At 46.0% G+C, this 22,814-nt stretch overlaps 1 protein-coding gene across 5 annotated transcripts in view; it reads left to right on the top strand.

Moving 5' to 3' along the window:
* The window catches only part of REDIC1 (regulator of DNA class I crossover intermediates 1), an 805,769-nt gene that overhangs the window by 188,472 nt on the left and 594,483 nt on the right, over window positions 1–22,814 (top strand). For 4 of the 5 annotated variants that reach the window (XM_078680043.1, XM_078680023.1, XM_078680053.1 and 1 more), the window contains exons 4-5: window positions 15,058–15,193; window positions 20,790–20,862. In XM_078680043.1, the coding sequence (XP_078536169.1) occupies window positions 15,058–15,193; window positions 20,790–20,862 (209 nt within the window). The remainder of the gene's footprint in view (window positions 1–15,057; window positions 15,194–20,789; window positions 20,863–22,814) is intronic. The other variant, XM_078680033.1, reaches the window with a different exon arrangement.

Consider the following 22,814-nt stretch of genomic DNA (forward strand, 5'->3'; position numbering starts at 1 on the left):
CGGTGATGAGGAAACCCCTCACATATACCTTAGACCTGTACCTGAAGTGTCTACTCCTACTAGGGGTGGGCCAGACTACTCAGGACAGGAAGAAGAGCTGGATGAATAGGACTTGCAAGATTAGCCAAAAGAGCAGCCCTTGAGGCCAAAATCCTGGCTGTAGAAAGAGAAAAGTTTGAGATGGGTTTAGGACCCATAAGTGGTGGCAGCAAAATATATAGGGAGAGAGAGGAATGTTTGATCCCAAAATCCACAAAGGGATTGTCCCTAAAAATGTTGAGAGTGATGACATTTCCAAATAGTTTACTGCCGTTGATAGAGCATGTAAAATGAGGAGGTTACTCCAGAGATACAGGGGCTCTCTACTGTACGAGTTGTTCTCAGGAAAGTGCAGGGATAGACTCCTGACACTAAATGAGGCAGATGCTGAGTCTTATGACCCCATGAAATATACCCTGATTAGGATTTTGGACTCACCACTGAGGAGTACAGAATTAAGTCCAGGGAGACTTACAAAACCGAGAGTCAGCCCTGGGTTGATTTTGTAGACTTTTCAGTTAAAACACTATGTGGTTGATTAAAAGAAAGTAAGGTGCAAGACTATGATGGCCTTTATAATTTAATTATGAAAGATCATCTGTTAAGTAACTGGACTTCTGAAAAATTGCATCAATACTTAGAGGACCCAGGTTTAGGGAAGAAGGCTGGCCATTGGGCCAAGACTAGGGTGTCCAAAAAGTCTCATGGACAGGGTGACCAAAAGAAAGGGGTTGCTAATGCCCACTAGGAAAAATGTGGGACAGTCTAAGAAAAAATTTAAAGAGTCTTCTAAAGTCCCACACAAACCTTTTTTCAAGAGGGTGGGCCCAGAGACACTTCGCTTTCCAAGTGTGGGTACCAGGGTAAGGACTTGTGTTTCAATTGTAAAGCCAACGGAGACCAAACTGGGCACTCTACCTGTCCCAAAAAGGCTTCCTCTAGTGCACCCCCAGTTACCACTGGGGTGGTGAGTCTCGAGATAGGATACTCGGTGTGCCCTATCCAGGTCAGAGAGCACACTGAAGCTACCTTAATCTCAGAGGGTGGTGTGGATGTAGCTGCCCTGGCTGTCTGGCCCAGTAATGTGGAGAAATACAGACAACAGCCACATATAAATTGAGTTGACGTAGAAGCACTGAGGGATACAGGTGCAAGTGCCATCATGGTGACTGAACAACTGACATCCACAGAGCAGTATTTGGCTGGACAAACTTATCCAGTCACCAATGCTGATAACCATAACCCATGGCTATGGTGTCCTAAGAGCGGGGAAGGGTTACTGGCCAAAATAAGGTGGTTGTGTCCTCTGCAATTCCTGTTGAATGTCTGCTACGGAATGATCTGGAGACCTCTGCATGGACTGAGGTACAGCTAAGATCCCATGCAGCCATGCTGGAAACACCTGAATGAGTGTGTTTAAAAACAAAAGCACAGAGCAAAGCCCAGGTTGAAAAAAAGTAATTGAAGACTGGAAAATGGCCTTATCCTCCAAGAGAAAAGGTAATTCTGGGAAACCAATTTCTGAACAGCCACAAGCTCAGTTCCCCTCTCCCCAGGGAGAAGACCTGTCAGCTCCAGGGGGAACTGAGCACCAGAAACGTGGAACTTTCACGGCAGAGTACCTAGGCCCAGGGGGACCCTCTAGTGAAGAGCTGTACCATGGACAGAAAACTCTTGAGAGCCTGAGACAGCAAGCTGCTGCACCGGAAAAGGAAGATGTCAGTGGCTCCCAAAGGACCTATTGGGAGGAGGGGCTCCTGTATACTGAGGCCGGAAATCCCAAACCTGGTGCCTCTAGGAGAGTGGTAGTGCCTCAGCAATACACAGCGTTCTTACACTCATTGACCCATGGCATTTCCCTGGCTGTGCATCTTGGCCAGGCAAGGACTTGGAGTAGGCTAGTTGCCCACTTCTACTGCCCAAACATGCCAGAAGGGGATGGAGTTTTGTAACTCCTGTGTTACCTGTTAAGCCAAGGGCAATATAGGTAACCACCCAAAGGACCCCTTAATTCCACTTCCAGTGGTTGAATCCCCCTTTGAAAGGGTAGGAATTGACATAGTCAGTCCCCTTGACCCTCCAACAGCAAAGAGATTTATACTGGTGGTAGTGGATCATGCTACCAGGTATCCTGAAGCAGTCCCCCTTAGGACTGTCATTGCTCCTGCTTTTGCCACAGCCCTAATTAGTATCTTTACTAGAGTGGGCTTTCCTAAGGAGGTGTGAGTAGAGGTACAAACGTCATGTGTGGCTACCTAAAATCTATGTGGGCTGAGTGTGGGGTGACATACAAGTTTACCACCATATATCACCCACAAACCAATGGTTTAGTTGAGATATTTAACAAGACCATGAAAGGCATGAGTTCGAGGCATGTGGGCTGCTAAATTCATATCTTTTGCATAGATCGCCGCCTAGTGTTGGGTCCGGATGATCGCACATTGTTGTCCTGGAAGAGTCTTCGAAGTATCCTGAGATAGGTGGCTCCTCCCCTGGACTACAGTGCGCATGGGCATCGGCTCCATCCCCAGATTGTTTTTTTCCGCCATTGGGTTCGGATGCGGTCTCGACGTCTCTCTGTCGGAACCGAGAAAACTTACTTCTTTAAGGCCAAAAGACCTTCGTTACCTACGTCGGTATTGTTTGCGTATGGTCTCGAGTTTCTCCCGTCTCTTTGAGGCGGAATCTGCGGAGTCGAGTTACTCTTCGGACATCGAGGCCTTCTCATCGCAGCAAGACCACGACTTTTTCAACATGGACCGGAGCCCGTTTAAATACTGTCCCGTCTGTGGGTCCAAATACCCACATATCGACGTGCACCCGGTCTGCAATAAATGCCTCTCGCCGGACCATAACGAGGAGAACTGCATGGCCTGCTCCAAGTTCAGGTCAAAGAAAACGCTCAAGCTTCGGCGCGCGGTGCGCCTCGAGGCCCAGCGGGCGGCACCGGCACCCGATAACATCTTCGACGGCCCAGAAGAAGAGAGCCTAAGCCATCATCTTCAAATCTCACCACCTGCGACGGAGGTCGAGGCCGATCCCGAAGAAGACGACGGGGTCATGGAACAAGACCTTGAATACGTCGACGAGGTAGGGGACGACGAAGAAGTTTATGGGGCCGCGGAAGATAGCTCAGGGGATGAGCTATGCCCCGACAGTTATACGGATCAGGCTCAGGTCACGGGATCGCCACTCGGCCTTACCCAAGACCCTGCACCGCAAGCCACGGCCCCGCCTTCAGGCCCGGCCGCGGACATACCTGCGGGGGCTACGCAGCCCGTATCGAAACCGAAACTGAAACCAACGGTATCGACTGCACCTAAAATGGCCGACGCCAAATCGAAACCGAAACTACCGGATTCGAGTGCACCTAAGATGGCGGACGTTCCATCTAAAACACCGAAGCCTGCTACCTCATCGGCTCCGTCGACCTCCGGGCCACCGAAGTCGAAGAAGACTGTCGACTCAACAGTGCCGAAGTTATCGGCGGGGGATGCGTCCTCAAAGAAGGTCGTCCGTCAAGGGTCGGCCGGAGCGGCGCAGGCGAAGTCTGCAAAAGTCGTCGACAAACACTCGGTGCCGACAGGGGCACCGTTAGACGGACGCATGGTCGAGGCGGAGTCTACAAAATCCCTCGGATCCAAGAGCGGAGGCTCGACTCATAAGTCCAAGGACTCCGTGTCTAAAGCTGCGGCATCGACGTCTAAGCCTCCAAAAGAGCCCCAGAAAGTCGGGGGCGGCGGCCCGTTGGCGGCCTCCTCGTCGGCGCCAGGTGCCTCGGCGAGTGGCGCATCGCAAATCGCTAGTTCATTGCAACGGATTCGTGAGAAGGCTACTGCGACGTCGGCTTCCGCGCCGTCGCACCAGAAGACGCTAGACGTGCCTGCAAAGCCTACTGCCAAGCTTTTATACATTCTGCCGCCGAAGGAAGCCCCGAAAGCCTTTGTACCAAAGACGGCGCCAAAGACATCAGAACCTTCCACGTCTGGCGGACTATCGGGTCGACAACACGACTCAGGAGACGAATCTGAGCGTTATATCGACGCGGACACTGGCAAGTTGACCCTTTATAAGCGGAAAATCACTTCCCAGCCAGTGGAATCCTATGTTATTCCACTAAAAAAGAAAAGGCCTACACAGGACATTCCTGCCCTGGTTGAACCTATCCAGCCTCCGCCTAGGAGAAGTCCAACACCTTCCCCTGACCACTCTGGGGGAGAGGAGGAGGGACTAGATGACCAGTACAGTTTCCCCATCAATGAGCCTGATGCACAACAGGATTCCTATGATGACACCGGTGACCAGGGAAACCAACCTGTGGGGCAAGACCCACAGCTTTTCAGTGCACGGGCATCCCCAACAGAGGATTCTGCAGGATTTCATGCACTAATCGAACGGGCAGCTGCTAATCATGACGTGGACATGCATGCTGACCCAGTGGAGGAAGATTTTCTATTTGACACTTTTTCTGTCTCTGAAAGAACAGTCAAGACACTTCCTATGCTAAAAGGGGTCCTTAAACATGCTGCAGAAATCTTTAAGGAGCTACCAGAGCGAGAGTGGTCAACCCACGCATCGCGAAGAAATACAGGCCGGCACCTGCAGACCCAGCATATATTCGGGGACAGTTGCCTCTTGACTCTCTTGTGGTCGCAAATGCCCGCAAACGGGCGAACTCCCAAACGACTGGTGAAGCTCCTCCCCCAGACAAGGAGTCTAAAGTGCTTGAGGCAGGGGGCAAAAGAATAGCTGCGCAGGCTGCCATTTTCTGGCGTATAGCAAACACACAGGCGCTATTGGCACGTTATGATAGGGCGCATTACGACACCCTAGAGCAACTTTTACAACACCTGCCTACGCAGTTTCAAGAGGGTACCAAACTGCTCATAGAGGAGGGAAAACTCATCTCCAACGCAGCAATAAAGTGTGCACTTGATGCCGCAGACACAGCAGCTAGGGCTATTAACACTAGCGTCATGCTAAGACGACAAGCGTGGCTACGCATATCAGGGTTTAAACCAGACATTCAAACAACCATACTCAACCAGCCCGTCAATCCTGATAGACTGTTTGGTCCTGATGTTGACACCACCCTCGAAAAGATTAAGAAAGACAACGAAACAGCTAAATCTATGGGGGCCCTTCAGTCACAACAATTCCGGGGCAACACTTTTCGTCGCTCAGGTGCACGTGGGGTTACCCGAGGACAGATGGGTCAACAATCACAGTTCACTAGAGGTGGAGCACAGTCCTCGTACCCCAAGCAGAATAAAGGGGGTTATCGAGGAAACAGCACCAGGGGACGTGGCAGAGGAAACAACAACTCCCGTTCCTCTGCCACAAACAAACAGTGACTCTCTGTCACTGCCCCCCGACCATTTAACACCTGTCGGGGGGAGACTCCAGCAGTTCCTGCCACTCTGGACAAACATCACCACAGACAGGTGGGTAAGACAACTTGTCCAGTACGGTTATTGTCTAGAGTTAACGTCCACTCCACCCAACATTCCACCAAGGCAACGACCTATGTCCGCAGAGCACTTGCACTTATTGCAGCAAGAAGTAGTGGTGATGCTGCAAAAAGGCGCAATCGAGCTCGTGCCAGTGGAGGAGGAAGGCACAGGGGTCTATTCCCTGTACTTCCTCATTCCAAAGAAAGACGGATCCCTCAGACCCATTCTAGATCTGCGCCCCCTCAACCTGTATATACTGTCAGAACATTTCCATATGCTTACACTGCAAGAGATTCTTCCCTTGCTGAACCAAGGGGACTTCCTAGCAACCTTAGACCTCAAGGATGCTTATTTCCACATACCGCTACACCCGTCCCACAGAAAGTATCTCAGGTTTACTATCCAAGGCAGGCATTATCAGTTCAAAGTCCTACCCTTCGGAGTGACCACCGCCCCCAGAGTGTTTACCAAGTGTCTGGCGACGGTAGCGGCGCACCTCAGGAGGCAGAACATACATGTCTACCCCTACCTAGACGACTGGCTCATTCAAGCCAAGTCAGAACAACAGTGCGCCGCGGACATGTCGACCACCATTCACCTCCTTCACAATCTGGGCTTCTCGTTGAACTACCCAAAGTCGCACCTTCAACCAGCACATGTGCGGCAGTTTCTGGGTGCGACAATAAATACCCTGACTGCTATGGCTCAGCCAAACAAGGTCAGAATAGACAGCATACAGTCTCTAATCCAAAGGTTCAGACCGCAACACTCGCTTCCAGCGCGAGTGTTCATGCAGTTGATAGGCATGATGGCCTCCTGCATCTTCTTAGTCCCTCACGCAAGGTTACATATGCGTCCGCTCCAGGAGTGCTTAGCAAATCAGTGGACACAGGCTCGGGGACAATTGACAGACCTAGTGTTGGTTACCGGTCGGGCGTACAACTCTCTGCATTGGTGGAATCCACGCAACCTTTGCAAGGGCCGACCGTTCCAGGAGCCAGTGCCACAGATTATCCTGACAACGGACGCATCTCTCCAGGGATGGGGAGCTCATGTGCTCGCTTACACAGTGCAGGGACTATGGACGACGCAGCAACAGAAGATGCACATCAACTATTTAGAACTGATGGCAATCTTCATGGCGCTCAAGTCCTTCAATGTACATCTGTGCAACAAGGTAGTGTTAGTCCGGACGGACAACATGACAGCGATGTACTACATTCAAAAACAGGGAGGCACCCACTCGCCACAGCTGTCTCATCTGGCTCAGGGCATGTGGAAGTGGGCCATTCAAAGGAACATTTTCCTCATGGCAGAACACCTCCCAGGCAAGGACAATCAGATGGCGGATCTGCTCAGCAGATACAGCCATCAAATGCGCGAGTGGGAGTTACATCCATCAGTACTCCGCCCGTACTTCCAGCAGTGGGGTCATCCAGAGATAGACCTGTTTGCCACAAGCGAAAACGCAAAATGCCAACACTTTGCCGCCAGGTTCCCTCACCCACAGTCGCAGGGGAATGCGATATGGATGAACTGGTCAGGCAAATTTGCGTACGCTTTTCCACCAGCACCTCTGATACCGCTGGTGGCGAGAAAGCTCAGGCAGCACTCGATGACACTCATCCTAGTTGCTCCAACGTGGGCACGCCAACCATGGTACACCACGTTTCTGGAACTCTCAGTGGTGCCGCATCAAAGGCTGCGCCTAACACCCAGGCTCTTGACGCAGAACCATGGAGACATTCAGCATCCAGATCCGCAACAGCTCAACCTGGCGATCTGGCTCCTGAAGTCCTAGAGTTTGGCTACCTTCACCTACCTCCAGAATGCATGGACATCATCAAGGAGGCAAGGAAGCCCACTACTAGAGCATGCTATGCTGCAAAATGGAAGCGTTTCGTCCTTCACTGTACAGCCAATAACATAAACCCGCTAGATGCATCTATCCCTAACATCATTTGCTATCTGTTACATCTTTACAAGTGCAATCTAGCGTACACTTCCATTCGGATCCATCTATCCGCCATAGCAGCTTATCTTCAGAACAGGCAACATCTCTCTGTCTTCAGAGTCCCTGCCATTAAAGCCTTCCTTGAAGGTCTGAAACGAGTCATTCCACCAAGAACACCGCCAGCTCCGGTGTGGAACCTCAATGTGGTCCTCACCAGGCTGATGGGACCACCTTTTGAGCCACTGCACTCGTGTGAACTCCAGTTCCTAACATGGAAAGTGGCTTTCCTTATTGCTATTACGTCACTAAGACGTGTCAGTGAGCTGCAAGCGCTCACAATCCAAGAGCCGTTCATACAAATTCATCCAAATAGGGTGGTACTACGCACTAACCCCAAATTCCTTCCGAAGGTGGTGTCACAGTTTCATCTCAACCAAACTATTGACCTGCCCGCATTCTTCCAAAACCCACAAACGGTGGCGGAAAGAATGCTCCATACTTTGGACGTTAGGAGGGCGTTGATGTACTATATTGACAGGACACAACACTTTAGGAAAACAAAACAACTTTTTGTTGCCTTCTCGCCACAGCACAAAGGCAACCCTATTTCCAAAGCAGGAATAGCCAGGTGGATTGTTAAGTGCATCCAAATCTGTTATCAAAAAGCTAAACGTACCTTAACAATACCCCCAAGGGCGCACTCCACACGCAAATTGGGGGCATCCATGGCTTTCCTGGGGAACATTCCTTTGGAAGACATTTGCAGAGCAGCCACATAGGTTACACCGCATACCTTTACAAAACACTACTGTGTTGATGTGCATTCCAAGCAGCAAGCAGCTGTAGGACAGGCTGTTCTCAAGACACTTTTTCAGGTTTCTGCAGCTGGCACGGGCAACCGCCGCTAATGGAGGGACTGCTATACATTCTATGCAAAAGATATGAATTTAGCAGCCCACATGCCTCGAACTGAATATGCTACTTACCAGTATGCATCTGTTCTTGGCATGTAGGGCTGCTAACATTCATATCGCCCACCCTCCTCCCCGGTGCCCGTCGCAGCTGCAGATATACTCTTGCATTCAATCATTAGCATGGACATCCTTTACACTTTTCACTCCATCTCTGCCACAATGGCTAAAAACAATCTGGGGATGGAGCCGATGCCCATGCGCACTGTAGTCCAGGGGAGGAGCCACCTATCTCAGGATACTTCGAAGACTCTTCCAGGACAACAATGTGCGATCATCCGGACCCAACACTAGGCGGCGATCTATGCAAAAGATATGAATGTTAGCAGCCCTACATGCCAAGAACAGATGCATACTGGTAAGTAGCATATTCATCGTGGCACTCCCTGAAAAACCGAGAAGAATATGGGATTTCCCTATGCCATTCCTGCTTTTCACCTAGAGCCGTACCACAGAAGGGAGTAGGCTTTAGTCCTTTTGAACTTCTGTTTGGGCATCTTTTGAGGGGACCACTATGTCTAGTGAAGATGGGGAGAGACCTCTCAAAGAACCTAAACAAGATATTGTGGACTATGTGCTTGGCCTACGGTTAAGGGTGGCTGAGTACATGGGTAAACCAACCAAAAACCTTGAGGCCAGCCAAGAGCTCCAGGACCTCTGGTTGGCCCAAAATGCTGCACTGTGGAGTTCCAACCAGGGCAGAAGGTATGGGTGTTGAAGCCTGTGGCACCTGCGCCCCTCCAGGATAAACAAAGTTGTCCCTACATTGTCCTTGAGAGGAAAGGTGAAGTCACCTACCTGGTTGCCCTATGCACTTGCAGGAACCCTCACAGGGTCATCGATGTAAACCGCTTGAAACCTTCCTATGACAGGGCTGATGTGGTCATGCTCATACTCACTGATGAGGACCAGGAAGAAGAGAGTGAACTTCTCCCTGACCTCCTCTCCCACAGTCCCAAAGATGGGTCAGTTGAAGGAGTTGTCTTCTTAGACACCCTCTCTGCCCAACAGCAAGCGACTGCAGACAAAGTTCTGAGGCCGTATGCTGGGCTCTTTTCCCTAACCCCTTGTCAGACAACCTGGTGTAGCCATGATGTGGACACTGGAGACAACCCACCTGTCAAAAACAAATATACAGTTAGTCTGACCAAGTTAAGGAAAGTATCAGGGCTGAAGTCAGCAACAATCTGGAGTGTGTAATTGAGCCCTCTGAAAGCCCCTGGGCCCAGTGCTCTTGATCCCAAGTCTCAGTCCAAGTGTGGTAAACCAGTGCTGAGGTTTTGTGTGTACTACAGAAGTCTCAATGCTGTCACAAGACAGATGCATCCCATACCCCAAGAGCTGATGATTTGGGGGCAGCTAAATTTCACAGTACTTTTGATTTGATATCAGGGTATTGGCAGATTGGTCTAACCCTAGGAGCAAAAAAAAACTCTGCATTCTCAACCCTAAATGGACATTACAAGTTCACTGTAATCGTGTTTGAATTTAAGAATGCCCCTGCTACCTTCCAAAGGTTGGTGAACAGAATCCTTGCTCTGTTGGAGTCTTTTAGTGCAGCATATCTTGATGATATTGTTGTCTGTAGCTCCACTTGGCAGAGTCACCTGATCCACCTTGGCAAGGTCCTTGAGGCTCTGCAGAGTGCAGACCTTACTATCAAGGTAATCAAGGTAAGCAAGTGCCAGATAGGGCAGTGATTTGTTGTGTACTTGGGCCACCATGTAGATGGAATCCAAGTTCAACCTTTACAGTCCAAGATCCAAAGAATTGTAGAATGGGTAGCTCCAACAACCCAGGCCCCAAGTCAGGGCATTCCTTGGCTTGACTGGGTACTACAGGAGGATTGTGAAGGGGTATGGTACCATTGTGGCACCCCTCACAGAGTTGACCTCCAAGAAATAACCAAAGAAGGTAAACTGGACAGTGAGCTGTAAAAAGGCTTTTGACACTCCGAAGGGAGCAATGTGCTCAGCATCCATTCTGAAAGCTCCAGAATATTCTAAGCAGTTCATAGTGCAGACTGATGCCTCTGAACAAGGGATAGGAGCTTTCCTATCCCAGACCAACAATAATGGTAATGGCCAGTCTGTTACTTTCATTAGCTAGAGGTTGCTTACCAGAGAACTGTGTTTGAGTGCCATTGAGAGGGAAGCGTTTGCTGTGGTTTGATCTCTGAAGAAGCTGTGACCATACCTGTTTGGCATTCACTTCCTTGTACTAACTGTCCTTAGGCCACTGAGATGGCTGATGCAAATGAAAGGTGAAAACCCCAAACTGTTGTGGTGGTCCAACCCCCTACAGGGAATGGACTTTTCAGTGGAGCACATACCTGGGATTGACCATGTCAAAGCAGATGTCCACTGTAAGGGACCCACCACCAAACTCATGCAGACTACCATTGCAGGCTGTGTGAAATGGTGCAGGCAAAAGTGAAAACACAACATGGCACACACCCTGTGCGCCAAGCCCGCAGACACTTCATGCAATATATGTAAGTCATCCCTACAGCAGGCTTTATATCCGTAAGGCAGGGTGTATTCTAATGCATGTGAGGACATGTCAGCATCAGCAGAGATGCCCCTGTGCTGTCTAGTTCAATTACTAGATAGTACAAGTAAACAGGGAAGGCATCTCAAGTACGTGTTGCCCAGCTACTTCACTGAAACCTATGGTGTTTGATATGCAACACCTTGTCTTAATAAATCCATACTAATTTCAGCAGTGGATTTAATAAGATATGCACCCAGAAGACTCCTTGGAGGTGCCCCCTGGCAACCTTCCAACCTCTTAGTGTGCTTGCTGACTGGTATTGTCCAGCTTGCCACCACAGACCAGTTTCTGACCCCCTCCTGTGAGACCCTGTGCTCTCTGAGTCCAGAATCAGTGCCTCCTTCTGGAGAAAGGTATTCACACCTCCTCCAGCAGGATGACTAGTGAACCTGCATACCAAGGCCAGAGACTTCAAAGCCCTTGCCTCCTTTGTTAAGCGACCCCAGCTTCTGCCAGACCTTGGTGATGCACCTCCCTGCCCTGAGGCCCGTTTGGCACCAGGACAGGCTGGAAATTAGCTGTCACACCTCTAAGGTGAGCTACCTGATGTGCCCCACGAAAGAAAGGGGTCCACCATTTTGATTTTGGTAGGAATAGGAATTCTGGGACTGTGTTATGCCTATTCTCGACAGGAAGTGGTCATAGAGGGGATTTAGTGACCCCAAGGTTAAGTACCCCCCTTGGTCCACATTGTCTTTCGCTTGATGTTTTTTACTGATCCATCCATGATTAGTAAATAATAGCAATAGTTCTGATGGGTTCCTTAACTGAAGATTCCTCACCTTTCCAGCCTGGCACCTTCCCCAGGAGCCAGGCTGGATCTGGAAGATTTTTTTTTGTGGCCGGTAGGTGGTGGTGTGCAGCTCCGCCGTGATCCCTCTCTGCCCTGGAAGCGACTGGAGCCTTATATAAGCACAACCCTAGCGTTCTGATGCAAGTCCTTTTTTTCTGTGCCTTTGAATGGGGATCCGGAGTTTGCTCCTAACTTCTCATCAGTTTCCAAGTGTTTCCTGACAAAATTATTTTACACTGTGCAACAACATGTCCCCTACTAAAATTACAAGATTTAAGCCTTCTAGGGAATGCCGCAAGCAGATATATGTGACAGATCCCCACAACCCCATGCGAGGAGTGTGCTCTTATGCACCGTAAGACGATTCAAGATTGCATAGCCAAGCTGTATGTCACAGAACATAGTAGGAAAGTCCTGTTCTCATTCAAAGTTGACAGCATGGACCCATTCACGCTCTTGGGGCCACAACAGACCTTCATAACGATCCAAGTCTTCGGGTAAGTCAAAGTCCAAAAAGAAACATAAGAATTACAAGACCGTCTTGTACCAGCCTTGTTGCTTGCGAGAACGTCAAGGTGCCTCTCTGTCTTGTTCCTGGTCTCCCATGAGGATCTGAATCTGCTGCTTTTCCCAATACTCCCCACATTTTAAAGAAAAAATACAGACTTAAAATAAATACCTAAGCCTGCTCCTTAACCTATGCTACCCAATGACGAGGGAGGCTTTGTACGGTACACTAGTCCAATAGTGTGTAAATATTAGCTGCGGGACAAAATCACAACAATTTAAGCAGAAACGAGGAACAGCGTGACAACCACAGGCCCTCTTTGGCTAAGCACAAGCTGTACTCAATCTCAAAGGTCAAAATTTTCCTTAATGTCGGAATTACACTCTAGATCACACCCAGGGGGTCATACATCTATATCACGCCCAGCGGTCTTTGGCGAATAACACCCTCACTTCTTTCAGAGACCACCCGTGTTAAGAAACTGGTAGCACTTAGGAAACCCTTTTAGACAAAAAAAATGATCAGGGTGTTGGTCCTATTTCACACCAAGGGCCTATGCGTACCATCTGTATCACACCCAGCAGTCCAAGCGGTGAGGCCTCACCCCTGTACCACACCAAGGGGGCATGCGTACCATCTGTCATGCCCAGCCATCCAAGCGACTAACAACCATCACCTTTCCTAGCATGTTGATCATCGCCTCTGAGGCTACCTTGTGGCAACCCAATTTGCATTAAAAAAAGGCAATATGTCAGATTTCTCGCGGTGGCAATGCGCTCATGTTAAATGTATGTGCTACTTCTAGTTTGCCATACGCCAAATACTAGGACTAAGGATGAGATGTAGTGTCTCACCCACTAACATTGGCTTCAAGACCGACCTCTGACCAGCGGATTCAGTAGAACTTTCAGTCAGTTGTGGTGTCTGTTCACCTTCCTTGCTGGGCAGATGTGAATCCTTTAGAGAAGTGTCCTTTCCTTTCCTTTGGCTGCAGTCGGGTTTGAAGCACCAATCTTGCCTGGCTGGCTCCCCAAAATGTTGCTCGAATGTGAATTTACCTTGGGAAAAAAAAAAGACAAGAGGCATTTGGCCGAGCAGGAACAGTTGGTTTTATTAAACACTGCGGCTGGGAACTTTAGCCGGGAGTACAGCATAAAGAAATGTGGCACCTGTAATACAGACCCATTGCAGGCCAGACTGTTGGATGTCTTGTTAATTGTTTTATCTTTGGCCTAATAAGGACTTTTAGTGAGCATCTTTATAGGTCCTATGTCTGTCCTGTCAGCCTTTTCCATTTAGGGGACCAACTGTCCTTATTCCAATGACCTGTTGTGATGAATTTTCTCAAAGATTAAATCCACAGGTTTCCTCCTAAACCCTATGTGATGCCAAAGTGGAACCTTAATTTGATTCTCACTTTTCTTATGTACACCTCTTTTTGAGCTGCTGCACAGCTGTCCCCTGCGTCACCTGGCACTGAAGATAGTCTTTCTCATCCCAATAACCTAAACCCATTGAGTAAGTGTGCTTCAACCTATGTCACTCCTGCCACCCTGCAGAACTTTCTTTCCAAACCACCTGGTGCTGAGGACTAGAGCGGTGTTTATACCAATGGTTTTGACTTCCTTTCATATCGGAAAGCCCATCACATTTACAACGTTCTTTGATTCGCCTCACTCCTCAAGAGGAGAAGCTTCATCGCTTGGACCCCAGAAAAGCACTAACTTTTTACATTGATCGTACCAAAGGCCATCGAGTGAACGATCAGGTCTTTGTTGGGCTTTCCGAAGGAAAGAAATGCAAGGCAGTGCAGAAGAGGATTTTATCCAGGTGGATAGTCCTCATTATGATCTGTTATGCATTGTCCAAGATGCAACTTCTAGGCTGATTGCAGGCCCGTTCTCCTAGGCCAAGACTTCTACCACTGTGTTGACATGCAGATTGCTTGTCCTCAATATTGTCTGGCTGCACCATGGGCATCTTGTCACATGCTTATGAGGCATTATTGCCTCAACTGTCTGGTCAGACAGACAGCATTTTGGCCTGCAAGACTGTTTGGTTAGAGTTATTCCACAAACCCACCACCTGGGGAGGTACTGCTTTGGTATTCTAGAGGTGAGGAATCTGGGGTTAGATGTATCCATCTCAGAAGAACAAGTTATTTACCTTTGGTAACGCTCTTATTGCTAAGTAATTTATCTAATTGCAGTTCACTCACCACGCTCTTGCCTCCCATTTCTGTGGAATAATCTCTTAACCCTCCAAAAAAAGTCCCAAATTGGAGATCTGCACACTGACACAAATAATGGGTTCTCTGAGCTCCACGTTCAAAGATGCAGACATTGTCAAGAAAGAAACTGATGACACAGCTCCAGCTGTTACTTCTGGGGCAGACCATGGTTGTTCCAGAACTGCATGACAACATTTACCGGGCACAGCGGCAAGTTGAAAAATATTCAGGACCAAATCTAGTCCCTGGGGATATTTTAAAGGAGAGGGATCTTCTGTTAGATTATCCACTAGAAAGAGTGTTACCAAAGGTATGTAACGTGTTTGTTTAGTAGGCAACACCAAGGGCTTTGCCTGTGCTTGTTCTCATTGAGGTGATCTTCCGGAATATTTGCTATGCTCTTTCATATTAACAATTTGTTAATGCTTTCGCCAGTAGAATTCCTTGTCTTTCTGTTTTCCTGTTCTTGATTCTTCTTTGTAAAATGAGCTCATAACATTGTACATCAGATATTCAATGCCCTAAGGTTTAGCTATCTGGATTTTTGTATTTGCAGATATAAGTAGAAAAGCTGTGCATGTGGATATGAAGACCGGGATTAAAATGCCTTTTCAAAGACAAAGGAACATAGAGCTTTCCTTGTCCCCTCCTAGGGTGCCCTCCAAAATCTGTATAGATGATAATCCGAATATGTAAGTATGTGACATGGCTGTTCTATAATAACATGAAAATCTGAAATTCAAACATCCTTTTGTCTAGGTCTAGCATGGATAGTAACGAAAATGTTATAACCTGAAGACAACTCTATCTCCCGACACCTTTAGCCATTAAATGAAGTCTGTGAAAGTGGGTAATTGTAATGCATGTGACACACTGGGTTATTACAAAGGCACCCAAAGTGATAAAATATTGTTACTTATTAGAACTCGGTTTTACCTATATGATAACTTTGCATGTGTGGTAGTAACAATGTGTCATATGGCCGGGTAGTGGAGTTGTCTATCAAACAATAACAAGTCACTTGTGAAGATGATCATACACCAAAGATGCTTATACACCAAGTTTCTCTTTAATTGGAGATCTTCTGGAAATGCCGCTTCCTTTTGCAGGAAGTTCCCTTAGCTCCAGACTTATTTGTAAATAGATTGTTGACAAATAGTTTATTCTCAAGAACAAATTGGCTGTAAATTCTTCCATCGGAATCTTAATCTCATCTATTTTAACCTAGGCCTGGGGACTCAATGGATAATCCATCCAGTCTCTAAGTCCTTTCGTGATGAAGAGGAAGCATATATTGTCTTGTACCCTTGGTTTGACACATTTTTTCCATATTGTCTTTTGATCATTAAATGTTTGTTACTTCCCTTTAAATACCTCAGGTAAACTAGGATGTACTCCTTGCATATACCTGTTTTACTTTGAAGCACCAAACTGACTGGCTTATTATGTCTTTCAGGGCAGATGTTTTAAATATGTTTTAGTATGTTTAATACCGGGGCGTCTGACATAGGCACAGCCGTCCTGGGCCAATGCCTGAATTTCAGAAGGCGGCTAGACTGTATATATAATGACTTGTGTAGATATGTCAATCTGACATGAATGTATCCCTTGTGTATCACCTGGTTTAGTACATAACATCACTTGGGATTCACAGTTTTTGTCATTATATTGTTAACTGGTTCACATGCTTGAGTTAGTCCCATTTGAATACTTTGTGGAAATGTTAAATTGGTGATCCAAACCCACTCATTTAATATAGTACTTTAGCCAGTCTGACCTATTTCTTACTTGTAAAATTAGTAAGCAGCTAAAGACTGGGAGAAAGTTTTATATCTGCATCCCCTGGGACTTTCTTAGACAAAAATTGGTAGTGCATGTTACCTTATCGGGTAATGCTCTAGGACTTGACTGCTTTAAAGAAAAATATTTATATCTTATTATTTTGTCCAAACTGTAGTACATATAAGAACTTTGAGCACGGACACTATTTTCTGACGTGAAACATCTAATGACTTCCAGTTGCAGAGTTCACAGGCAATCAGTCTGTCCCGCTTGGTGCAATAGGTCCAGAAAAGCAATATGTTCGCAAAGTATCTTTGTTAGGGAATTTCCAGTGTTGTTCAGTCTTGTAATCCCAAAACGAAACAGCAAGCCAAACAGTGTACATGTGACGCACTTCCCCCAAAACAACAATCCCCCACTGAGTCTCCAGTATTTTCAGTATTAAGCTCAGTGTGCACCTCCACTGATCCTGCAGTTTGCAGAGAGCAGTCACCACAAATGTGGATTGCACCACCAATTCCAAGAGTAATTAGGTCCATCCATTATTTGTATCACAACATTTCTTTATTCTTCTTTTTGCAAAAAACAGCCAAACAGCCAGCGCTTTTCGTCCAACTTCCTTGGATTTCCTCAGGGCTTAGTATCTAAGTGTGGTCTTCTATGGATGTTGGTCTTTGCAAAACATTTCTCAGGTTCAGTATGTGTCCTTCGTTAGAACTGTTCCCTCTTGTATCCAGGGTAAGTTCAATATTGCTCGGCTCCTGTGCCATGCTGTGGCCGCCATGGTCTGCGTCCTCGACTCTGCAGAGTCGAGGACGCTGACAATGGGGGCCTAATTTGCTGCACAGCGTGGCACAGGAGCCGAGCAATATTGAACTTACCTTGTTCAATCTTGTGTTGTAGCCACTATTGTACTCCAGTTAACCTTAACAAAACAAAACCTAAATGGCATTTGTGATTGGAGCCTGAATGGCTCTAGTCACTAATTCACTTTAATGGCCCTAGGCACTAATGAACCTTTGCTTGCAGGTGTTAATGAACCACAATTTTCCCAGGTGGTGATGCACATCCGTATTGGTCCCTGGCAGTAATGCACATTAATGGTCCCAAGCAATAAGGAATCGCAATGACCCAGGGAAGTAATGATCTTCTATAACTCCAGGCACTAATGAGTCTCCATGGCTCCAGCCAGTAATAAGTGTCACTGTCCGGAGGCAGTAATGAACATAAATTTTGGGCCAAAGCTTAAAACAGTGAAGGGCCTCCAGGACCACACGCATAACAAATGTAAAAGTAAATAAAAGATCTGTGTCCAGTTTGATGAAAAAAATGAAAAATTAGAAAAAACACTGTTAAAAGTTCCAAACTAAGGAAGTTTTAGAACCACAATTGCTTGAGTGAGAAAAACTAAAAAGAAGAATCTTTATCTAATTTATTTGTCTGTGGCGTGGACAAACTTCAAAGCAAATCATGATTTTAAAATCGGGGATTAAGTAAGCTTTTGCCAAAATTTAAGGCAATGCAGAGTTTTTGCAGCAACAGTCTAACCATGTGAATCCTCTCCAGCTCTGGTCAGTGAGTGTTTTGTGACCCGTGACCCTCATACAGAATCGCTTGACTGTGCCTGAGTTTGAGGGATGTTATGATTTCTCAGCCCCCACCCTTTCTCAAGGGCTGGAAGGACACAGATGTAAGTAGCCATGGCCTTCTTTATCCCACAGGTTGAGGTTTATTTAGGAACTTTTGTAGACTTCTTCCTTGAAAAACTTCTTAGCTAAAGTCGATGTTCACTTACAAAATTCTCTCTTTCACCCTTGTACGTCTGAAGTTTTCTAGTGGGTGTAAACAATGTACTATTTTAAAGATCAAACTTGAAACCGTAATACTTTTATATGCTTCTCTGCTCTGTACCGGCGATTTTGTGCAACTTAGCACATATGCAACACTCTGCACCAAAACCATGGATATGCTTGGATGAACCTGCTTCTTTCTCCACATGAGTGTATTATTTAGAAAAACATTGATTGAATTGAAATTGTCTTGTGTCATACCCAATGGGGCAATGCATTTTTAAATTATGTCTTTTACCCAATAGCTTTGCCAGACAATCTTTAGTCCATGACATTCTGGTACAGTACCCTCAACATCTCTCCACTTCACCGTTCAGTTTGGTAATTTCGCCTTCCACACTCTTAAAGCTAAACTCAAAGCAAAGTCAGCGCCATAAATATTGAAACCATTCTAATCGTCGTTCTATGTAACCTGAGAAAAGCAAGCACGAGTGACTGAGCGAAAAATACTGTATTCTTTCCACGATACCTGAGGAATCAGGGTTGTCATGTTCATTGGTTGCCAGAAACTGCCTACCACACTGTATAGTACAGGGGGGTGGGAGTGGCACTGTAGAGCTAGCAGGGCTAACGGCTGACTCATCTTGTGGTGGTGTCCAGAGTCTGTCTTCACACCAAGCCATCAGTTTAGGTCATCCAAACCGCGCAGGTCCTGGGGGGTCCTACTAACTACACAACACCCTGGCATTGTGGGGAAGATAGTGTGGGAGGAAGGTAGGATTGAGGGCGAATGTTAAACCCTAGAAAGTTGACATATGCGCTCTCTACAGTGGGACTTGATGTTCCACAAGGCATTACAGAAGATAGGTAACTTGTTCCTTAACTCTCTTCTCGGTCACACATATACACTATGTTGATGGTACTATATTGTATACGGTTGCCATCTTACTTTTATCTGTACTGCATTTATTGGCAGGTAAATTGTTGTAATGTTTGAAAACGCTAAATAAAATATTATTGATTATAAAAGTCCTCTCCAAACTAAAGTCCGGTATTTAGGTTTTTAAAGGATCTGACTATCAGTCTTACCTTGTATTTTGAAAAACAGTGATGGGACTATGAGACACTAAGTCAGCAATAAGAGAAAACAATGGCGGCAACAGATGTGCCAGTTCGATTATCTTATTGACACGATGTACATACATTTTTAGCATTTCTACACGTTTAAAATCTCACACTTTCTATGAAAGAAATGGAAAAGTTTAAAATGTATAAACAGAAGAAATTAAACTCTGGAAACAAAACAATTTAAACACATAGACTGAAGGAAATGGAAAAGTCTGAAAGGAAAGTCAGTTTTTACGACATTCCTGGGATTACAACTAAACAAATATAGGGCGACAAAGTGATTCTTGTACTTACTTATTGAACATTTATAACTTAAAGATTCACACAATTTTTAACTATTATGAATGTTTTGCATAAGCTTGATTATCACAATTTCATGACAAGTTGGCAAATCAAAGGACGTGCTAGTAACGTGCACTCGATGGAATCACAGTTATTCACTTGTTGTATTTTTTAACAAGGCACTTTCACATACTGGAAGGAAAAGGTCTCTTAATTAAAAAAAACACACACATAGTATTCACAACACTTTCTCACGCAGCCCTACAAAAGCAATTTGCCTAACTGCCTCACTGCTGTGCATAACTGGTCAAGACAGGTTCTAAAGGCATTAAAGTGAAGGTGATGGATGGTTTTCACTAATTGAGAGCATGTGCATGGGAGCACCAATCCGTGATTTCAGATATACTTTAGTTAGACTTATTTGGCTTAACTGGTTGATGTTTTAAAATAATAGAAGGCAGACATGGTTGCTTCCTATTAGCATGCATTCTTGTTTACATTCTTTTCAAAATTGAAATGAGTTACAAGAACCTGCATATGAGCAGAGTGCTTCTGCTTTTAATTAATGTAGAGACAATACCCATGATGGAGAACTATTAATACAAGTAAGTATCTTTGCAATCAATCAATCAGTTGATCCTAATGTTTTCTTTAACAAGCCATTTTCTTGAGCTGAGCAGTCACTGCATACAATTGCCATTAGGCCAGTCCTCTTCCTCCTTATTTGGATATTCTGAAAGACTTCAAAGTTCCAGGTAAACTTGAAAATGTGAGTAACTCACACCTAACAGGGACAGTGGTTTTTAGGGTTGCATCTCTTTCTAATATTCAGACCCGACCATATATTTGTGGAAAACTAGCTTATGTGTCACTCTTGGGACATTCCATGGATTCTACCATCTCAGTAGAGTCCATAGATCTGAAAGAGTCAGATCTCATACTAGAATAGGAAAATGTTTTTAAAATTAATTGAAGCTTTTTTCGAGGTTCCGCTAAACATCTCAGTCAGAAAAAAGTAAAGTTACGACTGCGGTGTCTCTGCCTTTGGGGTAGAATTTCCTCATTGAGAACTGCAGTGCGGAGATTCTGTCCCAGAGCGGAGACTTTCACAGTCGTAACTTTACTGCACATACATATCTTTGTGAATCAGGCCCTAAGTGTTGAATCTCAAGAATATGCGAGCAAGAGAAATATTGTTCTAGATAAGTAACCTCCCCATTTTCCAAAACAAATAATTGTTTCAACAGTGTCTTAAAGATTGGCAATGGGTATTCATAGACAAATGTATATCCTTTTTTTTCCCGAGAAGCCAGCAACAACATGTTAAAGAAAATTATATTACGAAGAAAGTTTTGTCAGACAAGATGAAACATCATCCGGTGAGTTAAAAAGTCAACAGTTATTGTTCCTTTTTCGCTTTGAGGCCAGAACAATTTAACACCAGAGACTTTAGATCAAAAGCTATTTGCAAAAAGTATGTGGATTTTTGTAATCTATCGGCAGGTAAAAGATAGAATTATGAACACTGTTGAATTATGTTTCTGATACTGTAGTGTGAGAGATTGGAGCAAGAATATTTGCTTAATGACATGCAATGCTTTTCTCGATCTGTAGTTTTGCGTATCTATAGGAAGATATTTAATTGTGGACTTCTACACTTCGGCCTCTGCTGCTGTGGTTTCAAAGTTATTTTGAATTCTTGTGTTTACTTGTTAGTCCCAAAAGACAGCAGAACTTGCTAACTACTTTGACTTTTACTCTAATTTGCTGGGGTAAGTGATGACAGTGAGTGAGAAGTCCTTTGGACAGTGCTCTATCCATGAAAGTTGCTGTAGGTGTTATCTCAAATCTATCCTCTTATCAAGCTCATATTGCAGAAAATGTTTGCTGTGTGTGTGGTGAGCATTGGATTAATTATGCCGAAAGAATTTTTGCAGTGAAAAATTACCACACCTCTGAAATTTCCCACTCTGCCAGGTGTTAGTATGGAGGATTAACACTGTGACTTTATCGGGTCCTACTGAAGTGCGTTCAGGGTCCAAGGGTCCACAGAGGCCTCCAGTCATGCTTCTGCTTGCTTGTTCATTCTTTGCGCCTTGTTGTGCCCCTTGAACCCTCATTGGATTCAACACCCGCTCTGGTGGCAACCTTGGTTTTGTTACCAACTCCTGCACCTGTTCCCTTTTCATCGATGCTGATGACTCTGGAGGATGATTTCCACCCTATTGTGCTATCCAATTCAGAGCATCCGTTCGCCATACGTTGCTAGACCTAGGAGAAGGTGAAATACTCGGTCCTCCTCATGATGGACAACGTGGTAGCAGTGCGCTACGTCAGTCATCTAGCAGGTGTTGTGTGGCGTTTTTAGGCTCCGATTGAATTTTCCCGATTCATGCCCTTATCCTCATCTGTCACGGTTGCGCTGTGCTCATGACGAGCTGAGCCCGTCATGACACGCACGGCGCTCACACGAGAGGATAATTCCCCCACTGTGCTGAGCGTTCTATAGAAATGGACGTGGTCATGAGCACAGCGCCACCGTGCTGCCTGAGGAGCTGAGCTCGTCAGGAGCACCGCGGCACTGTGCACGCCCCCCCCCCCCAGCACAGCGGGGGAATTAGCCCCACGGGGAAGGAGTTAAATAGGTACAATTCATGTTGCCCTTATATAGGCATAGAAATCAAGCCCTTATTTAGGCATAGCCCTTGATACCCAAATACAGGCATGGCTACTTCCATCCGTTCACCAAACGTCACAACGATTTCTTGGAAAGCCAGCTTAAGCCGTTCGGGAACTTCCCCTTGCTTGAATATTGATTTTTCCTAGAACTCAGTTACTTTACAATGAACAACTATTCCCCTGGGGTTCATTTATGACGTTCCTATGCCCGACTTTACGTCAAACTATGGCATTCCTAAACACCTTCAAGGTATAAATATACCTTCCGTTGCTATAGCAAGATACGGTGGTTCGGAGCAGTTTCGACGACCTACTTGCCCGACGCAGCTCGCTACAGCAAGTGCTGGAGGAAGCCGACTCTCCAGCTGATTCACTGATCAGGAAGCTGCCTTTCTCCTGCCGAGAATCCAGCTCCAGTGTTTCCGGCTCCCCTTGTAGGGTATTGGGAAATCGAGTCCCGAGACAGAGATACCAAACCTCCTTCATTCTAAGGTATGGAGCTGATTAGAACCTAGAGAAACATTTGGTAGATTCTTGGCAAAACTAAACCTATTCAAAAGACCATACTTACTTCTTCCCTCATTCTAGACCTAGGTTAGGTATATTGGGGTAGGCGTATTTTAGAAGCACCAGTTGAGTATTTTAGTCCATG

The sequence above is a fragment of the Lissotriton helveticus genome, chromosome 1_1 (genome assembly GCF_964261635.1).
Source record: "Lissotriton helveticus chromosome 1_1, aLisHel1.1, whole genome shotgun sequence".
In the NCBI taxonomy this organism is placed as follows: Eukaryota; Metazoa; Chordata; class Amphibia; order Caudata; family Salamandridae; genus Lissotriton; species Lissotriton helveticus.